Source organism: Vulpes vulpes, chromosome 5 (genome assembly GCF_048418805.1).
Source record: "Vulpes vulpes isolate BD-2025 chromosome 5, VulVul3, whole genome shotgun sequence".
NCBI lineage: Eukaryota > Metazoa > Chordata > Mammalia > Carnivora > Canidae > Vulpes > Vulpes vulpes.
The window spans coordinates 72344049-72364580 of NC_132784.1; the positions used below are offsets into that span (position 1 = coordinate 72344049).

Genomic DNA, 20532 nt, shown 5'->3' on the forward strand with positions numbered 1-20532 from the left:
TCAAGTCAAGGTCTCAGTCTGAGCCTTCCCATGGATACCTTAGTAAATGGCCGCTGAGGACACGCAGAGAGACAAACAGACACACCTATACATGCACACATATGGTTAGGGAAGAACCCCAATCTGATGGCCAAGACTCTGGGTCGGCAGGACGATGACTCCGGTGCAGTAAATAGCAGGATCATCACATGGTGGCCTTGGTTACTGCACCCCCAAGTCCCACAGGGTGACACAGTGAACCCAGACGGTGACTGTGTGGACCGTGGGTTACACAGCATCGGAAGAACTCGGGGGCCAGCACTTTGGGTAGCCAGTGGCCGGTTCCACTTCTCTGGGGCTGAGCACCATGCTGCGGTCGCTTTAACCTACTTATTTACCTACCTGACAAGCTACTGAGATGACTTGGGGTCAGAGGCTGGTGAGGCCTTAACAGTTTACATACTCAGCAGGGACGCTCAGGACCCTTGGGGGATCGCCTGGCCCATCACACACACACACACACACACACACACACACACACACACACACGCACGGGCATGCGCGCACAGCTTACTTGTCGAAAGATGGGGTGGCGGCCTAGCTGCTGATGGAGAACTCCTGTGGGAGGTCTTCATCACGCTTGGTGCTGACACGTACCATGGCTTTGAGCACCTTGCAGTTTCCAAGGGTACTTCCCAGCTTTTCTGTGTGTGTCTATCACCTAGGGCCATCTCTGGTGCAGGAGGCCTAGGAGAGGAGCACAAGACTGAATTTTATTTATTTATTTATTTAGTTTTAAGATTTTATTTATTTATTCATGAGAGGCTGAAGCAGAGGCAGAGGAAGAAGCAGGCTCCCTTTGGGGAGCCTGATATGGGACATGATCCCAAGGCTCTGGGATCATGACCTGAACCAAAGGCAGACGCTCCACCACTGAGCCACTCAGGTGCCCCAGGACTCTGCATTTCTAAGTGCCAAGTGATGCCCCTACTGCTGGTCTGTGGACCACACATTCAGAAACAAGGATTTAGGTGACTTTTGAGGTTTCTTTTAATTTTGAGATGCCGGGCAGGACTGGATGAATAGAAATAAACAGCCAGTGAGAAGGGCAGGGGTGGGAAGGAGCAGCGAAGGAGGAGGAGGAAGAGGAAGAGACTGCAGGAGAGATAAAGGCACAGTGCCAGGTCCACTGGGCCCCCCTCATGCCCCCCCCCCCCCCCCGAAACTCCCTCCACAGGCCTTCCCCTCTGGTCTCGTGATGTAGAGGGACTCCTTTCCTTGGAGTCAAAAAACCACATGGGGTTTCACCAGGGCCCCACTTTGCTAATTGGAGGCTCTAGCCCCATAGGGCGGGCTAAATGTAGGTTTGAGAATGTGCAGGACACCCTGGGCCGGGGATAGAGAAAGGAGGGCCTGGGGAGGGGCAGCCCGGCACAGACCGTGGCGGTGGGTTCCTATCTCCTACCACGTTCCTCTGGGAGGCCCTGAGCAAGTTGCTCCCACTCTGGGCCTCAGTTTCCTAGCCAGGAAAGGAGGGTCTTGAATCTAGCCATTTGGATACAGGCTTCCAGCTCCGACAGTCTAGAGGAGGCAGTGGGATGTGAAAGCTCACTTTACCCAGCCCTACTCCTTAAAACCCACAGGGGCCTTGGGTGCAGATGGCTTCAACTCCCAACCCTGCCCTCTTCATTAGCATCATGGGGGACGGGACCTAAGGAGCTGACCAAACTAGAGGTCCTGTGGGTGGCCAGCGTCTGCCACACCAGGCGGGCAAGCAATCGGGGCAGCATGGCCCTGACCATCCTTAAATGCATCTACACATTCAGGTCGCTTACACTCATGACCTCCTACCTTCCCGCTTCATCATTTGCAAGTGCAATCTCCCTGAGGCCCTGGAAGCCTCAGCCCAGAGACCACCCCCGCCCCCACCGGCACACACCCCATTCTCCGCAAGCCATATTTGTCTGTGCTCAACTTGATATCTGGGATCTTGGAGCTAGGTCAGCCTTGGGGAATTCATGTGGACTTCAGAGTTCCCTTCCAGGGGGTCAGCAGGTGCTAAGGAGGAGCCCCCTCTGCCCACCCTCCCTCCATCAGCAGATGCCTTCCCCCTTCTGCTCCCTGCCTGGGAGGTGGCAGGGCAGCCTACAGCTTGTTTTTTAAACTGTTAATACTAACATGCCTTTCAAAATTTGTTGTTATACAAAAAGAAGAGTATAATAAATTTCCTTCATAATCAATAACTCATAGGCATTACTAATCTATTTTTAAAATCAGAAATGCATGCATCTGGTGGAAAGCTCCATAAGAAGTAAGGCCCTTTCCTCCACTAGCCCTCAGTCCCAGGAACAGCGGCTGTCACAGCTCAGAACTCTTTTGTGCAGACGCGAGCACGTATAAATGTGTATATCCTTTCTATTTTATTAAAATAGGGTATGTTTATTTTATATAACATTCATACAGCTTGCTTGCTTCGTGTCAGACGCCATTCTAAGTATATGGCAAATATTAACTCATTCAGTCCTCCAAACAGCCTTAGGTGCTATTCGCCAAAGCACAGAGAGGTTAAGGAAGGCCCCCAGCATCACACAGTGGTAAGTGAAGCTTGAGAGTAGAACCTAGGGAGCTGGGTACTGAGATCTATGCTCTTAACGACCCCTTGCTGCTGCCTCTCTTTGATGCAGATGGTCTTTACCTTGGTTTTGTTTTCACCACCAATTACATAATCCATTCAACAAATGTTTATCGTGCACTCACTTTGCACCAGGCACTGTCCTACTTGCAGGGGATTCAGCAATAAATGGAAGATAAATATCTCTGCCTTCCTGGCGTTTGCATTCTGGTTGGGGAGGCAGAGGGCGAATAATATAAATGAGTACTACATCAATGTGATGGTGAGTCGAGCTCAGGAGAAAAGCCAAGCAAGAGGGATAGGACCCATCAGGGGATTGCAGTTGTATCTAGGTGGCAGAGAATGTGACCTTGAATTAAGACCTGAAGGGAGTGAGGGAGTGAGCCCTGCAGGTATCTGGGGGAGGAGCGTTCCCAGCAGAGGGAACAGCCAGTGCAAAGGCACAAGATGGGAGCACTGTCATGTTGCTGGCTGAGCAAGGAGGCCCCTCTGGGGGTGGTGGGAGTGAGGGGGGCACAGTAGGAAAGAGGTCACAGAGGGCAGACTGTGTCACTCTGGAGAGTTTGCTGTTGGCTGAGCTTTGCTCTGTGGAGGGTTTAGAGCAGGGGACCATTTGATCTGACTGGTTAACGGGGCGGGAGAATGGACAGCAGGGGCAGAGTGGCAGCAGGGAGACCATCAGGCTGCCGCTTCAGCCCTTCAGGCCAGAGGGAGAAGTGGCTCAGACCACGCTGGTGGAGCCCTTGTTCCATGACTTTCCTTCTTCGAAACAGCTGCCTGTTGTCCAGAGACCCCATTATTTATTTAACCGGCCTCCAGATGGACTCAGTTATTTCCAGTCTTTCGCTATTCTAGATAGTGCTGCCGTGAAAAGTCTTGGACGTGCATCTCAGTGAACTTCCTAGAAGTGCAATGGCAGGACAGAGGATTATGTGCATCTTTTAAAGGTTCCCAGGCTTATACCACTCTCCTTAAATACACCAGCTTACGTTCTCACCAGTGTGCGAGAGTGCTTGGGGTACAGCTTCAGGTCAGGCCTTGGGCTGAGGGGAGAGCATGGCTGGGGTGAGATGCTGTAGGCCCTCCTGGTTTGCTCTTTGGAGATCAAGGCACCATCAAGGCGGACCCTTTAGAGAGGCACAGCCAGAGTTTGGGACACAGTCAGAGCTGGTAGGTGGGTGGTGTGCATGGTGATGGACTCATGTCATAGAGACCTGTCCTGGAGGGGCCTGAGTGATACAGCAGCCTAACAGGAAGTGCAGAAGTAGGGAAGGTTCCAGGAGCAGCTGATTCCATCGACTGCCCAAGACCACATCTCTGAGATGTTGTCCCGCACCAACTAGTCCTCTGATTCTCAGATACTAGCTGGTGTCCCACGGCTCACTGCAGTTCTGAGACTAACCAACCAGAGTTAGCACTGAATTTACAGATCGAAGGCTCAGTCCCACAAGACTGTCCCCATTTGAGACACCAGTTGCAGGTCCTGGGACACCCATGTTTCTGACCAACACATATCAGTGGTTTCTACAACCTCCTTCTCAGGTTCTATAATTTGCTAGAATGACTCAGATCTGAGGAAAAGTGCTTTACTGACAATCATAGTTTACTATAAAGGATACAAGCTAGATGGAAAAGATGAACTTGGGTAAGGTAGATGAGAAGGAGCATGGAGCTTCCATGCCCCCTCCTTGTGCACCCCGCCCCCCAGCACTGCTACCTCTTCCCACCCAGAAGGCTCTCTGAATCTTTTTTTTTTTTTAAGGTTTTATTTATTCATTCATGAGAGACAACAGAGAGAGAGAGAGAGAGGTGGACATATAGGCAGAGGAAGAAGCAGGCTCCCTGCAGGGAGCCTGAGGCGGGACTCAATCCCAGGACCCTGGGATCATGACCTGAGCCAAAGGCAGATGCTCAGCCGCTGAGCCATCCAGGTGCCCTGAGGATCTCGGAATCTTTTTTTTTTTTTTTTTAAGATTTTATTTATTTATTCATGAGAAATACACACAGAGAGAGAGGCAGAGACACAGGCAGAGGGAGAAGCAGGCTCCATGCGGGGAGCCCGACTTGGGACTCGATCCTAGGTCTCCAGGATCATGCCCTAGGCTGTAGGCGGCATTAAACCACTGAGCCCACCGGGGCTGCCTGGCTCTCCGAATCTTGATCAAGAATTTTTTGAGGCAACTTATTGAATGAGAGAAAATATTTGCCAATCATCTATCTGAGAAGAGATTCATATCCAAAAGATATAAAGAACTCATATGATTCAATAGCAGAAAACCAAACAATCTGATTAAAAAATGGGCAGAGGAGCTGAAGACAGTTTTCCACAGAAGACATATAGACTAACAGGTAAATGAATAAACATCACTTGGTCATCAGGGAAATGAGATGTTCCGACACTTGTCAGAATGGCTAGCATCAGGAGGGAGAGAGAGAACAAGCCCTGGCCAGGAGGAGAGGGAAACTTGGTGCACTGCTTTGGGAATACGAATTGGTGCAGCCACTGTGGAAGATGAGACGAAGGTTCCTCAAAAAAATAGGGGCACCTGCGTGGCTCAGATGGTTAAGCATCTGCCTTTGGCTTGGGTCGTGATCTCAGGGTCCTGGGATCGAGCCTCACATCCGCTCCAGGCTCAGCAGGGAATCTGCTTCTCCATCTCCCTCTCCCCTTGCTCATGCTCTCTCTCTTTGTGTATCTCTCTGTCTCAACTGAATAAATAGACTCCTTTAAAAAAATTAAAAATAGAAATACCATATGATCCAGCAATTCCACTTCTGGGTGTTTACCCAAAGAAAATGAAAATGCTAATTGGAAAAGCTGTCTGCACCCCTATGTTCACTGCAGCACTATTTGCAAGAGCCAAGGCTTGGAAACAAGCTAAGTGTCCATGAACAGATGAGTGAGTAAAGAAGACGTGGTAGAGATAGCGGAGTATTATTTATCCATATAAAAGAACGAAATCTTGCCATTTGTGACAACATGGATCGACCCTGCGGGCATTATGCTGAGTCAAATAAGTCAAAGACAAATGCTGTACGATCTCACTTACCTGCAGAATGAAAACAAAACCAAACCAAGTTCATAGATCCTGAGAACAGACTGGTGATTGCCAGCGAGGGGCGGGGGTGAGGTGAAGCGAAATGGATGGAAGGGAGACAGAAGGTACAAACATCTAGTTATAAACTAGGTCCTGGGGATGTGATGCACAGCCTGGTGGCTATAGTTAATAACACTGTATTGCATATTTGAGTTGTTAAGAGAGTAGATCTTAAGTGTTTTCATCACAAGAAAATGAATTCTGTAACTATGACAGATGTTAATTTACTGAGATCATTTTGCAGTATATACAGATATGAAATCATTATGTGGTAGACCCGAAACTAATATGCTGTTGTAGGTCAATTATACCTCAATTTAAGAACCAAAGGATTTTTGTAGACCTCACTCTCCAGGCCCCTTCCCCTCCCAGGAGGTCAGCAGGTGGGCCGGAAATTCTAACGTTCTAATCCTGGGTTCTGGGGTGACCAGCCCTATCCTGAGGCTCTATAGGGGCCCCACCCTTAGTCACTCACTAACATACACTCAGATGAGCTAGAAAGGGGCAACAGACACTCCTATTACTTGGGAAATTCCAAGGGTTTTAGGTGCTCTCTGCCAGGAACTGGGGACAAAGAACAAATATATTACTTATTATACCACACCTTCCCTCTGCTCCACTGTGCTAGCTTCATCTTGAGGGTGCTTTGCACAACATGGCTGCATGCTTTCTTGGTCAAGTCATGAAACTGAAGTCCTTTTCTTCCCTTGGATGGGCCTAAGTAGGTCAGGTATCTGACCTTGGGAGGGGAATGTCAGGTGCTGACTAGTCAAAATCCAGGTTCCTGATCTAATAACTGGGGAGGAGGATGGTCTTGCCACCACTGTCTTTGATTAGTTGGAGTCCGCACCTGGAGCTGAAGGTAGGCTCAGCTCCTCCTGGATCTCAGTAGGTCCTGGGAGAGAGGTGTCCCACCTGAACAATGTCCTGTTCTATTAGCGGGGAGGAAGAAATGGGATCTAAGTAGACACTGCCACAGCAGTGTCTACTCTGAGAGCAAACATGGCAAAACGTTGACTCATGAACTTTTACACCGCTTCTCCCGACCTCTTTTCAAAATCTTATCAATGATGGGGTCAGCCTGTTACCTTTAAAAGGTTCTGCAGGAGGGACCACCTTGGGAGAATGTGTTCCACTGCCCACCCCCATCCCCCCACCCCTGGCCAGCTGTGCTCAACTGCTCTGCAGATGAAGGCCTGAAACCCAATTGTGAGCCTCGCTGGCTGGACCCCAGTTCCTCCAGCTGCAAAATCAGGGGCTATACTGGGTCCCAATTTCGCCCATGGGAGTTCTTTGCCCTTAGGACCCCTGCAAATATTTTTCCTTTGTTTCTACTAACGTATAAATACATATGGAAAAATGCACATATTATAAAAGTGTGGCTCAATGTATTTTCACAAACTCAACACACCGGGCGGACCAGCACCAAGATTAACAGAGCATGACCAGCATCGGACAAGCCCCTTCCTTATCCCTTTTTCATTCTTCCCAAGGGTTACCACGGACACTTCTAATACCATAGTTTTGCCCATTTTTTTTTTTTTGACTTTACATGAATGGAATTATACAGTATGTCCTCTTTGGAGTCTCGTTTCTTTTCTCGCATCGTGACTACATACGAGAGCAGATAGTGTGGTTTGGTTAGTCTCATTTCTGCACAGTAATCGACCCACCGAGCTATTTTGTAAACATAAAGAAGCTTAATGAAAATTGTGCAGTTCCCTGAAATCAGGACAAATGAATGAACGTGCCAGATCTCTCTGCTTTTGCTTATAGGAGGATAGCAACTAACCAGTATGTTAACCCTGGTTATCACCTACCAGCATGTCTAGGAAAAACTAGGAAAATGAATGAATATTTTTTTTAGATTTATTTATTTATTTTAGAGACAGAGGGAGAGGGCAGTGGGGAGGGGCAGAAGGCGAGGTAGAGTCTTGAGCAGACTCCCCACTGAGCACAGAGCCCGACAGGGGCTGGATCTCATGACCCAGAGATCATGAGCTAAGCTGAAACCAAGAGTCTGATACTTAACCAACTACACCATGCGGGCACCCCGAAAAATGAATGAGTTATTATACAATATATTTAGTCTTTTCGGTAGACAAAATCTTTTAAAATGGGGATCATAAGAAAAATAAAAATAGAAGTCTTTCATGGTAGAAATATCGGGGCTCTTACTGATCCATCAATCGATTTGCATTCATTCATCAAATGTGCAATAGATGCCACTTATGCCTGGGGTTCAGTCTCTAATTTGGAGTCCTTCTTCCTCCCAACCAATTGTTTGAGTCTCAGCATCCAGTGACAAGTGGGTGAGGGTATCGGAACCTTAGACATTGTCTTTAGCAATTTCTAAGTTAAAGGATTATAAAGAGTTCCTTTAAAGAGTGACTTTTTTCTTATAAGCAAAAAGAAGGGGAACTCTTTCTCTTTAACACACGGTGCCAACTAACCACATGTGATCCCCCAGAATATATTTTCCTAGACCTGTGTGTGCAAATCCATGTGTATATGTATTTCTAAAATGGAGTTATTTTGTATCTATCTTTCCACAGTTTTCATCTTTAAAAGCAGATTTTATTGGGATGCCTAGGTGGCTCAGCGGTTTAGCGTCTGCCTTCAGCTCAGGTCGTGATCCCGGGATCCTGGGATCAAGTCCCCCATCAGGCTCCCCACAGGGAGTCTGCTTCTCCCTCTGCCTATGTATCTGCCTCTCTGTGTGTGTGTCTTTCATGAATAAATAAAATCTTAAAATAAAATAAAAGCAGATTTTATTTTCTAGAGAAGTTCTAGATTCACAGTAAAATGAGGGGAAAGCATAGCATTCTCACAGTCTCCCTGGCCCCACATACCCACGATCTCCCCTGCTATGGGAGAGTGCTCAGAGTGGTACGTTTGTCACAACTGATGAACCTGCACCGACACGTCATTATCACCCAGAGTCCGTGGTTTACATCAAGGCTCCCTGTTGGTGCTGTACATTCTGTGGGTTTGGACAAATGCATGGTGACATGTATCCACCATTACAGTGTCACACAGAGTAAGTTTCACTGCCCTACAAATCCTCTGTGCTCTGCATATTCATCCCTCTCTCCTGCTAACCCTGGGTGACCACCGAACTTTTTACTGCCTCCACAGTTTTACCTGTTTCCAGAATGTCATATAGTCAGAATCATCCAGCAGGGAGCCTTTTAAATGATCTTTCACTTAGTAACTTTCATTTTTCATTAACAATATGTTGAGCATGTTTCCATATCAATAAATATTCTTCTAAAGCATTGTTAATTGCTAATATTTCACCATGTGATATATATTTTCTTTACTGTTTTCAAGGTGTATGTTTTCCCCTGCTGTGTGTTTTTTGTTTGTTTGTTTGCTGCTACTAAAAATAGTGTTGCAGAAGACAGCCTTGTAGATAAATCTTTGCATACAGCTTAATTATGTCCTTAGGATAAACTCCTAGATTTGGGGTTGCTCCTACGAAGGTTTTGCTCATTTCAAGTCTTTTGATATGTATTGCCAAATCGCCCTCCAAAAAGTTCATACCAATTATTTTCCAACCAGGGTCCGTGTATAGGGTATTTTTCCCCACTCTTGCCAACTTGGAATATTGCTGAGATTTTTAAATCTTTGCTAATAGAGGTAAAATGATGTTTATTATAATCTATATTTATTTGGTTATTAAATTTTGTGGTTTTCCATAAAGCATGTTGGCCATTTGTCTTTCTTTTACAAATTCCCTTTTAAGTATTATTTTCCTTTTTTTTCTGTTGGGATGAACATCTTTATAACAGACATTTTATTTTTTATTTTTTTAAAGATTTTATTTATTTATTCATGAGAGAGAGAGAGAGGCAGAGACACAGGCAGAGGGAGAAGCAGGCTCCATGCAAGGAGCCTGACATGGGACTCGATCCTGAGTCTCCAGGATCACGCCCTGGGCTGAAGGTGGCACTAAACCGCTGAGCCACCAGGCTGCCCAACACAGACATTTTAAAAGTATTTCTCCCTTAAAGGTAGTAACTGCTAATAAAAGCCCTCTTTTTAATGTAAAAAAATTTTTCATCAGTGTGTCCACCTGATGTCTGCTCTACTTTTAAAGCAACAATAAAATGAATGATAATAAGAACTAATATTTATAGAGTGCTTATATGCCAGGTGTTTTGGTGTATAAACAGCCCTATGAGACAGCTTCTGACTTCAGTCCCATTAGACAGGTGGGGAAACTAAGGTAGGAGTGGTTAATTTTCTCAAGGTTATATAGTTTGCAAGCGACTGTGCTTGGTATCATTTGATTAAGAAAACACATGGTGACATTCGGCTTCTATGAATTCAGTAACATTTTTTAATTTTTAAAAAGATTTTATTTATTTATTCACGAGAGACCAGAGAGAGAGAGAGAGAGAGAGGGCGAGAGAGAGGAGGGCAGAGGGAGAAGCAGGCTCCATGCTGGGAGCCCGATGCAGGACCCAATCCCAGGTCTCCAGGATCACACCCTGGGCCGAAGGCGGCGCAAAACCGACGAGCCACCTGGGCTGCCTGAATTCAATAACATTTTAAGACCATTTTATCATTTACTTCATCCTAAAAGTATTTATATACATTTATAAATCTGTCTTATGTATAAATTAAAGGCACATAATTTATTCCATCTAGAGGCAGTGCTTCTCGGGCATATAATTCAACGGTTCCCTGTAATGATTCCGTGCTCTTCCTCTATTTACCCCCATGGTTTACTATGAAGAACCGTGTTGGACCTTTTATTTTTCAAGCTGAGGAAACTGAGGCTCAGGGCAAGGCAGGAACTTGCTCAAGGTCACCTAAAAAGTTTACAGCACAGCCAGGACTGAAACCCAGAGCTCGGGATACCCAGCCCAGGTCACTGGGTGGCTTGGGCCAGCCCTCTAATCTCCTGTCCCTTGGTCATCAGAGGGAACAACACAGGATGCTGTGGTGGCACCGGAGCTGACCCTCGGATTCTCATGGGGCCAGCCGCTAGGAAAACCAAGTGGGCACAGATTCCCAGTCCTCAGGCCACACTAGCTGCCGGGCATTCCAGGACCCTGGCGCCCCGCCAAGGGTGAAAACAGAGCTGCTGCCCTCCTGAGCTGCATTCTGTCCCCCCCCCCCCCCTTGGGTTTGCATCTCATTGCTGGGTTTGCAACATGCCTAATCTCTGCATGTGCAGACTCAGAGGAGCCAGCTGAGAGGGAGCATTGCCAGCAGCTTGAAGTCCTCCCTGAGGCCTGCGGGCCAGCCCTCCCCCAAGCCCCTCAGTGGGCAAACAGGTCGAGAGCAGACTGCAGAAACAGTTGCTGGAGCTTCAGCCAGCTCAGGCTTCCCAGTGCCCGCTGAGATGGAACCAGTGAAGGACACTAGCCTGTGGTGTTCTCCTTCTCTTCCCCAGTGGAAGTCCTGCCACCCCCCCACCCCCACCACCTTCATTACAGTCACAGGAAGGAGCCCTAATGCACATCAGTCACGCAAATAAGGCTCGGTTCTGGTTCACCAGGCAGCTGGACTGCTCCAAGAATGGAGAGAACTTAATCATGCAGTCAATAAATAAGCCTCAAATAATGAGTACTCTGAAAGCCATCGTATTTCCTTTTTTGCACTAGCCGCCAGGAGGCTCAGCACTGAATGGGCGGCTAGATCACTAACCATCTGACAACAGATTCTTGGTATAATTGGCATCAATCTTTCTCCATGAAATCTCTGTCCCATTGAGTATGTGTTTGTGTTACAAATCATCATGGTTCTTTTACGTGAAGGTGGGATGTAAGTGAAAAGTAAAATATGAAAGGAAATGGCCAGTAGACATCTCTATCTTGAGGTATAAATGAATGCTTTTCTCAGAGGGAATGGTTTTCCATTTAAGACTCAGAAAATGTCTGCATGTCTTTTTTCCTCTCCCTCCTTCTTCCCCTCCATCCCTTATTTTCTTACTCTTGCCTTTTCCCTCCTTCCCTTCCCCTTTCAGATCTCTCCCCTCTCCCCCTTCCTGCTCACTCCCTGCCTCTGGGCGGCCAGTTTAATACTAATATCCTTTACAGACCCGTAGCACTTGGCTCTTCCCAAGGCCTCGCCCCAGCCTTTACCTCATTTATTCCTTATGGGGATTACCTGGCAAACAGGACGATTTCCATTTTACCAATGAAGACAGAAAGGCCTGGTGAGTTTAAGTGATGTGCGTGTGCTCAAAGCATACACTTTAGGACTTCCTATCAGATTCAGGTCCCGGACTCAGAATCTAATTCCATCACAGTCTCTGCTGTACCTCACTGCCTCTCATTGCCAGCCTCACCCACTGGGCCACCCACCCTGCCCTGCTAAGATCAGTGAAAGCACCCAGAAGAGAAGAGGATTCAAAACAATAACCCGCCCACCTTGTCTTCCTTTCTGAGATCCCTTTTAGACTTGAGATTCTCAGTGGGGCCAGTAGGACATATTAAAGGGGGTGGTAAATTGCGACATGGGTCATTTGGCCGTTCATTTGGCCAAATATTGAGAATACACTGTGTGCTAGGCAAGGCTGAGACTAGGTTAAGGCAAGAAGTCACCTAAGTTGCCAAATTCAAGGATGTGTTCACTTTCAGGTGCCATTCCTGCCAAGGGCATGACCCAGAGAGGTGGGGGTGCCTCCTTAAAGTTTATGCCCTAGCACCTTGCTGGTCTTTCACTAGTTCTTGCCCTGGTATCAGGTGCTGTTACAAGTGCCAGCAATGCAGTTTTTTCAGTGGTGAGCAAAGGTGCCTGCCCTTGTGGAACTTATAATGTATTATGGGAAACAAGTATTCATCAAATAATCATGCTAACAAAAGACTGTTCTAAGGCTGACAAGTGCCACGAGGTAAGGGACGCGGAGCTGGAGAGGGTATTATGGCTCAGGAGGTGGAAAGAAGAGAGGGAGGGCTGAAGGATCCGTGGGATTTTTTTTCAGGTGTGTTGCAAGTGGAGGACACAGCAAGTTCACAGGCGCCATGGCAGGGTGGGGGTGGTGCTGGTGGAGGATGGAGGGGCCAGAGCAGGAGAAATACAAAATGGTCCCGCGCAGTCTTTTTCTAATAAAGTGCCACAGTCTGCAGATGACTGACTTAAAAAAAACAAATCCAACCCAATGGAGAGAATTCAAAGCCACCCCTTAAGGAGGTCACTTATACCCACCTTCCTGATCAGCTTTCTTCAGGTGCAGATATGCAGAGACTGTGTCTAACTCTCTCCAAACTCATCTTCTTCCATTTCCGTACGGCAGCATCTGTGATAGAATCTAACATTGGCCACATTTTCCAGATGAACAAATGGGAGCAGAGAGAAGCTGGATAACCTGCTGTCTCAGGCGGCTCAGGGGGCCATGACAAAATGCCATAGACTGAGTGGCCTAACAAGATTTATCTCTCACAGTTTTGGAGGCTGGGAAGTCCACCATCAAAGTGCCAGCCAGTTTGGTTCCTGGGGAGAGTTCTCTTCCTGGTTTGCACACTGATGCCTTCTCGTCCTCACCTGGTGGAAAGAGAGAGTGAGCCAGCGAGCTCTGGTATCTCTTCCTCTTAGAAGAGCACCAGCCCTATTGGGGGTCTCTAACCTTGTGACATCATTGAGCCTTTATCACCTCCTCTCAGGCCCTGTTGCCAAATACAGTCACATTAAGGATAGGAATTGGGGGGGGGGGGCACACGAATTCTCAGTCCACTAACACCCACCGACCGCTGGGATTTGCAGGCAGTGCTCCTTTCGGAGACCTGGGTCTCTAACCACCAGACTGAGCCACCTCAGGATGTGTTGTGTGTGAATGTTGCCCATCCAAGTGAGAAGTGCTCCGCGGGGCAGGAAGCCTTCCGTGGTCCTTTACAAATAAAGCTGTGAGACCTTGCCCAGACCCAGCAGCCGGACTCGGGGCGGCCTGAACCCACCCCAGGGTGATCCCGGTGATCCTTCCGGAGAGGCTGGGCGAAGCAGACCTGAAACATAACGCTTGAAGCGGGGCTCTCCGGTCTCCAATTTACTCGGAGCAGGTCCCCGGCTCCAGTCTAGGCGCCGTTAGGAGTGGACTGCGTGACCTTGGGCAAGTCCCTGGTCATACTGGCCAGGAGTCGTGGCATCTTCCTGCTCTAGGCTCCCGCCTCGGGGACCTCAACCCGGCCCCTCACGGGGGGGGGGGGGGGCGTTCCGTGGGCCGGGAGGGCGGCCCAGCGGCAGGCGCGCAGCCTGCCCACCCCCGCCGCCCCCGCAGGTGCCCGGTCCCCACCCCGGGCCGCGCAGGTGGGGACGCGGCGGCGTGCGGCGCGCCCGGCGGCAGGGAGCCCAGTGCCCGGTGGCCCGCAGGCCGCGCCGCAGCCACGCCGAGTCCGCGGCGGCCGCAGGGAGGGCGCGCGGGGGGCCGCCCGCGCTCGCCGCCGACCCGCCCGGCCCCCACCCCCGCCCCGGCCCGGGCCCCGCGGCGCCCCCGGCCCGGCCCGGCCCCGGCCCGGCCCCGGCCCGCGGGGGGTGGACTCCCGCCGGGCGGGCCCCCGGCCGCCGCCCCTCCCGGCGCCCGCTCCCGCTCCCGCTCCCCGCGCGCCCCCCTCCCGGCCGCCAGCCAACTGCGTGCCCCCGGGGCCGGCAAGAAGCCACATGCCCCCGCAAGGAATGCCGGGCCCGGCGGGCGGGGGGCGGCGCTGGGCAGGGCCGGGCGGGCAGGGCAGGGAGCTCCCCGCCGGGAAGGTTGGTGAGACGGAGAGGGCGGCCCGGCCCGGCCCCCGCCCCGCGCCCCGCGCCCCGCGCCCTGCCCGGCCCCCCCGCCCCGCCCCGCCCCCGCCCCGCCGCGCGACCTCACACTTTCCCCGCCGGACACGCGGGCGGGACGCCCCGCGGGGCGGCGGGGGCGGGGCGGGGGCCGGGGTGCGGGCGGCGCGGGGCGCGGGCCCGGGGCGGGGCGACTCGGGCCCCCCCGCCCCCTCGCGCGCCCCCGGCCCCGCGGGCCCGGCGGAGGGGGCAGGCCGTCGTGTTTCCCCGCACCCCTCCCAGCCGCCGCCGGCTTTGGGGCCCCGGTGGGGAGCAGGGGCTGATTAGCCGAGGAGCAGGGGTGTGGCCAGCGGGGCCCCGGGTAGTGAGTCACACACGCTGCTCGCCCAGTCCCGGGCCGCGAGCGCGGTCCGGCCCGAGCCGCGCGCCGCCTGGCCCCGGCCCCGGCCCTGGCCCCGGCCCTGGCCCGAAGAGTGTCCCCGGGCTTGGCATGCGGACCCCGGGGTGCCGAGGGAGGGGCTGAAGCCCGGCGCGGTGGTGGAGGAGGGCGGTAAGCGCGGGCTGGGAGACTGCCCCGAGCGGAGCGGAGAGCGGGTGGGGCTGGGAGTCGGGGCGGCCCCGCGGGGACCCCCAGGCCCCGCCTGTACCTGCTCTGAGCTGGCAAAGCGGGCCTGGCCGCATTCCCTGGCAGCCTCGGGGTGAGGGGCTGCGCCGCCCGCTTCTGCGGCCCGTTTCATGGGCCAGCCCCCCTTGGCCCCAGCTGGGCTTGAGTGGGTCCCTCCCCTGCTCCCAGTTGCAGACTTTGGGGCCGAGGCTCCTGTGGATTCCTGGCACCCGTTGCCCTGTAGTCCTGGGGTCCCTGGCTGTGCTACCCTAAGTCCTGCCCCCTGGCCTGAGCTGCCCCCGGGCGGCCTCTGACCCCAGGGGGCTGGTGGCTCCAGTCTTCCCTAGGACCAGCCCGGGATAGAAATGGCATTTCCTCTTGGCTGGGCTACAGCTGTTTTTGTTGTCTGTGTTCTCAAGCGCTTCCTCTGGGGATGGCAGGGAGGGTAACCAGACTCCACGGGACCCCCGCTTGCCCTCTCTGACACTCACCCTTCTTCCCCTGTCTCTTTGATCCTCTTCCTGCGCCATCCGCCTTCGCGTCCCCAGGACAGAATGACTGAGAACATGAAGGAGTGCCTGGCGCAGACCAAGGCGGCCGTGGGGGATATGGTGACCGTGGTGAAGACCGAGGTCTACTCACCACTCCGAGACCAGGAGTATGGCCAGCCCTGGTGAGGCCCTTATGTGGGGACAGGAGAGGGAAAAATGGGGAGTCTCCAGGCTGGGTGGGGTGGATGCCCCTGGGCGGGGGGAGTTCCCACTCCTGGCCCACCTTCCTTAACTTTCTATGGGCGGCTTCTGGGAGCAGATGTGAACGCAGGCTCTAGAAGGCTAGAAGAATCCACACCGTGGCCCTCGAAGGCCTAGGCCCAGGTCTCAGAACTCCTTCACTATCCCCAGCACTGAACGGGCAGCCTGGCTGGGACTCCTCCGCCCACCCCGCATCCCCGTGGCCTCCTGGCCTGGTCCACGGCTCCTCTGCCCACCAGCCTGCCACTCTCTGATGGCTTCTTTGCTTTCTTTACCGGCCCCTGGCCTGGCCAGCTCTAGGAGACCAGACCCCTCAACCATGGAAGTGGAGCCCAAGAAACTGAAGGGGAAGCGTGAGCTCATCATGCCCAAAAGCTTCCAGCAAGTGGACTTCTGGTGTAAGTGGAGCTTGGGGCTGTGCCTGGGTTTGTCCTCCCCTCACCCTACACCCACCCCACGCCCCATCTCTGCTTAGGGAACTTGCAGCCACCATACTAATGATAGGTACTCGCCCGTTATGTAGCAGACGCAGGGCCAGGCTTCTGTGAATCCTCACCGTGAGCCACCGAGGTGGCTTTTATTGGTCCCATTTTCCAGATGAGGACACTTGGGGCTTGGTGAGGTTCAGAACCTTGCCTCGGGTCCCCCAGCCCACAGATGCACATGGTTGCAGTTCAAACCCAAATCCGTCTGACTCCAAAGTTGTGCTTTATACTTAAAACAAAGGGAGCTACTGGCTTCCTTCGCATTGGCAGGCATGTCCTTGGAGCCCCCAGGGAGGGTCATGGGTTATTACCACGGAAGACTCAGGGGCCTGAGGCTGGCTGGGGTGGAGCTGATCCCACGCAGTGTGCTTCTCCCTGCCCTCTGCCGTCCTCAGGGTGGGCTTCCCTGCAGCCCCTCGCCTCCGCCGTGGGCGTCCTGCCTCCCTGCCGCAACTGAGGCTCTTTCGCTCTTTCCATCCCTTCAGTCTGCGAGTCCTGCCAAGAGTACTTTGTGGATGAGTGCCCGAACCACGGTCCCCCAGTGTTTGTGTCCGACACGCCAGTGCCCGTGGGCATCCCAGACAGGGCTGCCCTCACCATCCCGCAGGGCATGGAGGTGGTCAAGGAAGCCAGTGGGGAGAATGACGTGCGATGCATAAATGAGGTCATCCCCAAGGGCCACATCTTCGGCCCCTATGAGGGGCAGATCTCCACCCAGGACAAATCAGCTGGCTTCTTCTCCTGGCTGGTGAGTGTCCCCGGGCTGTGCCGCTGTGCCATGGGAGAGGGTGCTAAGGAGCGAGCCTAGAAGGAAACCAGCAGGGGGAGCCATACGCTGGCCCAGCCCGGGCCACGAGCTTTCCTGCCGTCCCTCCAGGATGCGGGGATGATGGATGTTGCTCTCCCCTTGCCCTGGCTGAGTGCTTGCCACCCTGGGTGGCTGAGAGCCGCACTGAGGAGCCCATCTGGCCATAGTCAGCAGAACCAGTGACGGGGCTCGAGGGAGCCCATGGCCCGCCAGCCAGGCAGAGCACAGGGTGACTTCCCCGTGAATGTTCATGTGTGTATGTCTGGTGGGCCCCACAAAATGTTGTGGCATTTACGAGGGGTTTACCCAAGCCCTCCTCTGGAGCGGGTGACTTGGGTCTGGGGGCCACAAAGCAGTGATGCCAGGTGCTAGGCCGGGCGCCAGAGGAAACATGGCCCTTCATGTTCCGGGAGTGGACAGTCTGGTGGGGAGAACAGGCACTGGACAGGTACATGCACATGTGATCATTACTACGGAAGGGGGAAGACAGGACATTCTAGGAGCAGAGGGAGATGGTGGTGTTCATGGTGCTCAGGGACCTGGGGCCTGGAGCCAAGTTCATTATGTCAGCCGACTTTGCTATTTACTATCAAACGTGACCTTGGATGAGTCATTTAACCTCTTTGTGCCTGTTCTGTAACAGGATAATCACAGGTGATGGTGGAGATGAAATAGGTTAATATTATGAAGCTCTTAGAACTGTGCCTGCTTTCAGGAAGCTTGCAGTGAATATCTGCTATTATTATTGTTGTCGTTGAGGAGTTTGGGCAGGATTCCCTTCAGCCTGAGACTTGAGGAATGAGTAGCAGTTATGGGAAGGGAGACAGAAAAATGCTGTGTGCATACAGAACAGCTGAGCAAGAGAAACTCCAACCGGTCTGGTGTGGCACTAGCAATGAGCCCGAGAGGCAGAGAATTCCCACCAGATGGCCAGAACAGCATGTGCAAAGGCCCTGTGGCAGGAGAGAACATGGCATGTTTGCACAACTAGAAGAAGATCATTGTGCCTGAAGTACAGCAAATCCAGGGGCTGCCGGGGGGAGACAGAAGCTTGGATGTATAGGGCCCAGTAGACCAAACTGGGACTTTTGCTCTTTAAGAACACTGAGAAGTTTCATTTATGTTTTGAAAGGGTGACTTTGGCCGTAGCCTGGAGAACAGATCGGGGGTGGGGACATTGGTTGAGAATGGATGCCTACAGCTAAGTTAGAAGTTATTTTCTACGTCGGTGATGGTGGAGGTTTGAACTAGGGTGGGGTGGCAACATGGAGACAGGTGAACTAGTTTGTGACCTGTTTCAGAGATAGGCGAGATTGACTTGGAAATAGATTGATTGGCCTAAGTAAGGGTGTGGGAATTGGCCAGGACAAGTCCTTCAGAGTTCCACTCTCAGCAGGTCAGGAAGGCATCTCTGAGAAATGGAATGCAGGGCAGGACCTGGGTAGAGGTCCAGATCTCCATCCTGGTTTTGGACTGACGGCAAGGTACCCAGTGGCTATGTTAACTAGGTGGTGAGCTACATGGGTACGGAGATTGGAAAGGAGGTTTAGAGATGTCACTTCCAGAGTCACCTGTGGATAGGGGTCAGTGGGGTCAGAGATGCAGAGGGCAGCCCGCAGGGAGAATAAGTGAACAAGAGGTGGAGAGGGTCTACGGTGAGCGTTGAGGAACTTCAGTGGTGAGCGGGTCCAGCAGGGGAGTGTGATCCTGCATGGGGCGACAGGAAGAGCAGCCCAAGAGATGGGAAATGCAGAATGGCCAATGGTGTCAGATTCTGCTGGGAAACAGGCAAGAGAAGGCCTCAAAAGCGTCCCTTGGGTTTAGTGCTGGGGAGGTCACTAGCCACTTTATTTAGCAAGAACTGTTACTGTCAGACAGTTGTTCTTAACCCGGGGCGGTTTGCTCCCTGCTCCTCTCACCCGGGGCATTTGATAACGTCTGAAGATGTTTTGGCGTCACGACTTGGGACGGGGATATGCTACTGGCATCTAGAAAGTAGAGGCCAGGGGTTCTGCTAAACCTTTCATAATGCACAGGCTGGCCTCCTACAACAAAGAATGATCTGGCCTCAGTGGTTGATGGTGCTGTGGTGGAGAAGCCCTCTGATGGGAACCTTGTTAGAACCCAGGTGACCAGTGGAGCCACTTCTTAAGAGGTTTGATCAGAGGTAGTAAGAACAGTGGAGGAGAGACAGGAGTTGGGAGGAGATGGCTGCAGGCAGATGCAGGGGCAGGGAGCTTTGTTAAAAGAGGGACAAACAAACCTTGAAAAACCTGGTGGGAGGGTCCTACTAAGAGAACCAGTTGCATATAGAGTAGAGATGAGGCTTGGTGGACGAGTTGTTCTATTATCAAGAAGGTTCAGGTGAAAACATTGCATACAGGAGGGAGATGGGTCAGCATTTTTCCTATCACTGGAGGGACATCCTAGAGGCCTGGAGCAGATGGAGGGAGGGTAGTGTAGTAGGCCTAATTATGTCCTCGCCTTCCCCAGAGGATGGCCATGTCCCGGTCCCTGGATCCTGTGTGCATGTCCACTTAGACAGCAAAAGAGACTTTCCAGAGATAATTAAATTAAGGCTCTTGAGATAGGGGTATTATCTTGGATTATGGGGGGGGCATAGAATTACAAGCATTTTTATAAGAGGGAGGCAAAAGAGTAAGAATCAGAAAAGATTGGAAGATGTTATCCCGCTGGCCTTGAAGATAGAAGAAGAAGCCAGGAGCCGAGGAATGCAGGCAGCCTCTAGAATCCTCTAGAAGGCAAGGAAGTAGAATCTTCTTCCCTCAAGCCTCCAGGAGGAACTCAGCCCTTCCGACACCTTGATCTGAGGACTTCTGACACCCGGAACTGTGAGATAATAAACGTGCCATGTTTGAAGCCACCGTATTGTGGCCATTTGTTAAGAAGCGATGGGAAATGCACGCAGTGGGCTTCCGTGTCTGGGGGGGTGGGAGGCGGCTGCTAACATGCGTGGAGAGAGCTGGCCTGAGCCAGGGGAGCGCCGAAGCTGAGTTTAGGTGGGATATGTGAAACGCCCAGGTGGCCTGTCCAGGGGCACACTGGTGCATGTCGAGCAGCTGAGGACAGAGGCCTGCGTGTAGGGAGCATGAAGCATGTCAACGGATGCGGCTGAGACCCTGGGAGGGGGCGGGCCGTGGGGACAGGTTTGCAGAGAAGCGGGAAGACAGTTGCGGGGCTGGAGCAGCGCACGGATCTCTGTGTCCTGGCCACAGGCAGTTTTGTTATGGAAGCTTTGCTGCCTGGGATTGAGGTGTGAGTGGGAGGTGAGGGGAGGGAGCCAGCAATGGTGCCTGGCTTGTTTTTAAAAGTCTGGCTGCCAGCAAGCAATGATTATATGCCAGCTGTGTGCCACATTTCTCCTCCGACAGTCCTGTAGGCGAGGGTCGATCCCCTTCTGGTTCAGGAGAGGACACCTGGGACTGAAGAGGT

At 52.2% G+C, this 20532-nt stretch overlaps 1 protein-coding gene and 1 long non-coding RNA gene across 12 annotated transcripts in view; one reads left to right on the forward strand and one right to left on the reverse strand.

Moving 5' to 3' along the window:
- Nucleotides 1-20532, forward strand: part of PRDM11 (PR/SET domain 11) — an 87744-nt gene that overhangs the window by 18357 nt on the left and 48855 nt on the right. For 5 of the 6 annotated variants that reach the window (XM_072758817.1, XM_072758820.1, XM_072758819.1 and 2 more), the window contains exons 2-4: nt 15583-15707; nt 16081-16184; nt 16757-17019. In XM_072758817.1, the coding sequence (XP_072614918.1) occupies nt 15589-15707; nt 16081-16184; nt 16757-17019 (486 nt within the window). In that variant the 5' untranslated portion in view covers nt 15583-15588. Of the gene's footprint in view, nt 1-14654; nt 14981-15582; nt 15708-16080; nt 16185-16756; nt 17020-20532 lie in introns of those variants that run through there. The other variant, XM_026004132.2, reaches the window with a different exon arrangement.
- Nucleotides 394-13973, reverse strand: LOC112924113 (uncharacterized). 6 transcript variants are annotated; one of them, XR_012001703.1, is made up of 5 exons: nt 13668-13973; nt 13410-13552; nt 13292-13331; nt 12874-13209; nt 10051-10248 (listed from the first exon to the last, which is right to left on the reverse strand). It is a non-coding gene; the product is annotated as an uncharacterized lncRNA (long non-coding RNA). The 6 variants fall into 6 exon arrangements; XR_012001706.1 differs by having other exon boundaries at nt 12874-12964; nt 13109-13209; nt 13292-13552; XR_012001702.1 differs by having other exon boundaries at nt 13292-13552.